Source organism: Neophocaena asiaeorientalis, unplaced genomic scaffold (genome assembly GCF_003031525.2).
Source record: "Neophocaena asiaeorientalis asiaeorientalis breed wild unplaced genomic scaffold, Neophocaena_asiaeorientalis_V1.1 scaffold1037, whole genome shotgun sequence".
Lineage (NCBI taxonomy): Eukaryota > Metazoa > Chordata > Mammalia > Artiodactyla > Phocoenidae > Neophocaena > Neophocaena asiaeorientalis.
This window is the reverse complement of record NW_020174558.1, coordinates 589,338-593,917: the sequence shown is the minus strand read 5'-3', so window position 1 is coordinate 593,917 and position 4,580 is coordinate 589,338. Positions and strand designations below refer to the sequence as shown.

At 46.0% G+C, this 4,580-nt stretch overlaps 1 protein-coding gene across 1 annotated transcript; it reads left to right on the top strand.

Annotated features, from left to right (window-relative positions):
* The first annotated feature begins 275 nt into the window (after nt 1-275).
* PRMT6 (protein arginine methyltransferase 6) lies at nt 276-4,071 on the top strand. The gene is made up of 2 exons (XM_024757498.1): nt 276-1,665; nt 3,846-4,071. Exon 1 carries the CDS (start codon nt 443-445, stop codon nt 1,568-1,570), a length of 1,128 nt encoding a protein of 375 aa, XP_024613266.1. The 5' UTR covers nt 276-442; the 3' UTR covers nt 1,571-1,665; nt 3,846-4,071.
* Nucleotides 4,072-4,580: the final 509 nt, after the last annotated feature.

Sequence of the window (4,580 nt, the reverse complement as noted above, 5' to 3'; positions counted from 1 at the left end):
ATCTCCACATTTGGAGAGCTCTAAGAGTTGCAACTGTCCAGATGAAGCGGTAGTGTATGAACGGTGCCACCCAGATAATTCTGTGTAATAAAAAATCTGGGAGTTGAGTAGACATGACAGAACATGGATTTATTAGTTTTAAGTGGGCGTGTCCACTTCAGGAAGGGAGTGAAAGCAAAAGAGAATCGAGGATCTAAGGGAAGGAGGAGGAACGTAAAAAATCATAGAATATGCGTGCGGAGTGGTGGGAGAGGGATTCCACGACACCAGAGCAACAGGTAAAAAAGCAGTGTTCAGCTCAGAGGCATCTGGCGGGCACTCGCCCGGTGCCCCGCCAAAAGCGGGCGCCACGAGCGCGCACTACAAATACCAGAAGCGCCCGCTTCCTAGAGCTCGCGCCGCGTCGCGCAACGCACGCCGGGAGCCGGCCCGAGCCGCCAAGATGTCGCAGCCCAAGAGAAGAAAGCTTGGATCGGGGGGCGGCGGCGAAGGAGGGGAGGGAACTGAAGAGGAAGATGGCGGAGAGCTGGAGGTGGCCCTGCCACGACCCCGGAGGACTCGGCGGGAGCGAGACCAGCTGTACTACCAGTGCTACTCGGATGTATCGGTCCACGAGGAGATGATTGCCGACCGCGTCCGCACCGATGCCTACCGCCTGGGCATTCTGCGGAACTGGGCAGCGCTGCGGGGCAAGACCGTGCTGGACGTGGGCGCGGGCACCGGCATTCTCAGCATCTTCTGTGCCCAGGCCGGGGCCCGGCGCGTGTACGCGGTGGAGGCCAGCGACATCTGGCAACAGGCCCGGGAGGTGGTGCGGCTAAACGGGCTGGAGGACCGGGTGCACGTCCTGCCGGGGCCAGTGGAGACGGTGGAGTTGCCGGAGCAGGTGGATGCCATCGTGAGCGAGTGGATGGGCTGCGGACTCCTGCACGAGTCCATGCTGAGCTCTGTGCTCCACGCGCGGACCAAGTGGCTGAAGGAGGGCGGTCTTCTACTGCCGGCTTCCGCCGAGCTTTTCGTGGCGCCCATCAGCGACCAGATGCTGGAGTTGCGCCTAAGCTTCTGGAGCCAGATGAAGCAGCTCTACGGTGTGGACATGAGCTGCCTGGAGAGCTTCGCCACGCGCTGCCTCATGGGCCACTCAGAAATCGTGGTGCAAGGCCTGTCCGGCGAGGATGTGCTGGCCCGGCCGCAGTGCTTTGCTCAGCTGGAGCTGGCCCGCGCCGGCCTGGAGCAGGAGCTGGAAGCGGGGGTGGGTGGGCGCTTCCGCTTCAGCTGCTACGGCTCGGCTCACATGCACGGCTTTGCCATCTGGTTCCAGGTGACCTTCCCCGGAGGGGACTCGGAGAAACCCCTGGTGCTGTCCACCTCGCCTTTTCACCCAGTCACGCACTGGAAGCAGGCACTCCTCTACCTGAACGAGCCTGTGCAAGTGGAGCAAGATACGGACGTTTCCGGAGAGATCACGCTGCTGCCCTCCCAGGACAACCACCGTCACCTACGCGTGCTGCTGCGCTACAAAGTGGGCGACCAGGAGGAAAAGACCAAAGACTTTGCCATGGAGGACTGAGCGTGGCTTTCTCTCCCAGCTACCTCCCGAGGCGGCCAGACCTGCGCGGTAGAGGCGGAGGGGGGTCGGAGGAGAAAGGGAAATCTCACGTGCAAGTAGGGGACATTATCTTCCGTCTCCCTTTCCCCTTAGGGCTCCTGGGGAGGGAGAATAACTTCAGTCTCCCTTCGAGGAGATTCTTCTGGCGATATTTATTAAAAAGTGATTTCGATCCCCCTCAACGACCGAAACAGCGTGTTTATTAATGGCCCTTTAAGCCTCAAAAGCTCGTAGTACCAAGCACTTGTATTTCTTTTGTTTCATGCAAAAAAGGGGGAAAAAAGAAAGAAAATGTCAGTTTGTGAAGGCTCCATGCACATCTCAGACACCTCACACCCTAAGTCTAAAACCAGGGAGGGGGTGAAGGGGTTTATAATTAGACTCCATAAATCTCCAATATGAGTAATATCTTTCCTGAGCCATATTCCCTCCCTTCCCAGGTGCCTCTAGACTACGGTATTTCTTTCTCATTGTTTTTTAAATAAATTTTACTACTGGTAACGTGGGAGAGGAGAATGAGGACAAAGTTTAAATAACACTTCCTTAGCGTGCTAAAGTTGATGAACACCTTACTCCATTAAGTGAAGTTTTATTTCACTTAATGGAGTAAGGTGTTCATCAACTTTAGCACCCCAAGGAATTGTACAGCACACCTAAGAAATCTAGAAGGTACATTTAGGAGAAAAAGACCTGAAAGATGGTGAAGTAGTATGGATGTTTTGATTGTCTTTACTCTTAAGATTTAACCAAGAAAATGTTCCATAATAAAATTTTTGTGTACTGCTTAAAAATAAGCTGATACAGGAGGTTTCTTCTGATCCTGACCCAAGGGTTTATTTATCATCATGGGTGAATTATTTAAGCTTACTAAATTATGGAAAATATTTTCTCAGCTAGAAAATTAAACTCCCTCATTCAGAGGGATCATGTGATTTGGCCTACTTTCATCAAGTGAAAGTTTTTTAGTGTGTTTTGGGGGCTTGTTTTTTTCTTTTTAGCTCAGCTTAATGTGAAAGTTATGAATTTAGGAAAATCATTTGTAATGAAGTGTGAGTCATGTTATCACATTTATTTTTACCAATGTTTCCCTCCTTATCTCTGTGGCAAATAAAGCATTGGCATTCGCTCTATTTTTATAGATGAAGTAAGTCTTGTGTACTGTTTGAGTTATAGATTTCACCTTTTTTAATATTCTTAAAAACAGTGTTACAGCCCCTACAGAATATAGCTTAAGGATAATTCAACTATGCTTAATGTATGGTTTCTTCATACTAGTAGCTTTTGTATGCTAGTAGAAAACAGGTGTGAAAAACTGGTCTTCTGAAGTACTCTAACGTAGTTCTGTTATTTTAACTGAGTTTTCTCCTTTATTCATTGCTTATTAAAATATTCAAGTATGACAACTAATTTTCTAAAATTTGGTATCAACACATGAGATCTACCATTATGAAGGGAAACATACATGTACAAAATCATCAACTTTACAAGATCCTTGAATAGCAAGTAATACATTTATAGTTGTCACCATGTTGATGTTAGGATAGTTAGCTCATGTAAATGGTACAGTCATAGCAAGCTAGGCCTGGTTTAAGCTAGAGGTATAAATTACTTCCTTATGTTAGGGTCAACTGTAAAGTTGAACATTTATTTAGCATTTTAGTGTACAGTTTTGAGTAGATTTCTGGTGTTTGTTTTAACTTCCTATAACAATCCCTTTGCTGTATGGGTACAGTATTGCCAGTATAAGCACACAAAGGGAATACCAGTTAAAACTTTGGGTAACTGTAGAAGTAAAAGGTAAGTATTTCATAATTACACAGAATTTAAAATTCTTATTGTTACTGTTTCCCCAAAGTAAGACGGATTGTCATAAAAATACAGCTAAAGCCATTAGTCATGTGGCAACATAACACAGTGGTTAAAATCTTGGACTCTGGAGCCAGACAGCTCATGCTGGAATCTAGGCTCCACCACTCTGTGTGACTGGGCAAAATATTTAACCTCTGTTTCTTCTCCAGTGCTGTCATGCAAATGGTGTAACAGTCATACCTGCCCTATAGAAATGTGAGGATACTATGAGTTAATACATGCAAGCACATAGTGGCTGGTACATACTAAGATCTCAATAACTTCTTGCTGTTGTAATTGCGGGAAAGTAATATGCAAACCTGGAGCATCTGGACACATAGAAAATGTGATTCAGAATAAATTAGTCAACATTTTGATTTTTTTACAGGTGTTGTTTGACAGTACGAGCATGGCCGTATATGACGAGCAATGTATGACACTGGATATCAGACGATCCAAAGGAGCCTAAGCCCTGAAGTGAGGATTCTTCCAGAAGGATGAGGTTGTGAGATGCACCAACATTCAGGCACTGTCCAAGCTCTGTATGAACTGGTACTGATTGCTTAGGGTCATTTGGGTCACAGGAAGAAACTACCAGCCCCAAGGAGAGAAAAACATGGTGAAGTCCTACCTGCTTTCCTCAAAGAGCTTACATTTATTTAGCACTGTGAAACTTTCCAGATATTTTCATTAACTCAGTGGACCAATGGACATTTTATTCGGTATACAATATAATGGTCATTGTGATAAGTGCTTAGGATATAAACCAGTAAAACATAGTTTCTCCTTCAAATAGGTATGTTCACAGGATAAACCAGAAAGTAAAATAAACAAAAAATAATGGGCAAAAGACTGGGTGGTGTAGGTGTTAGGGAGGGCAAATAATTATCTTCACCTTACATACTAGGAAAAAAGAGTTACACAGATTTTGAAGGATTTAGCCTAAGGTTACGTAACTAATTCTTGACAGTTTAACACAAGTCTTTCGATTCCTAACCCACAAAAGACCCCTTAGATTAAGGAAGTCTCCCTGGAGACCTGTCTCACAGGCCTCAAAGAGCCACCACCTTCAGTATATAGGATCTTCACGTTGACAAATAACTAGGCACTCACGAAGCATTCC

Bases quoted from the DNA above. Each gene is read 5' to 3' on its own strand.
- PRMT6 (XM_024757498.1), top strand. From the start codon at position 443: ATGTCGCAGCCCAAGAGAAGAAAGCTTGGATCGGGGGGCGGCGGCGAA.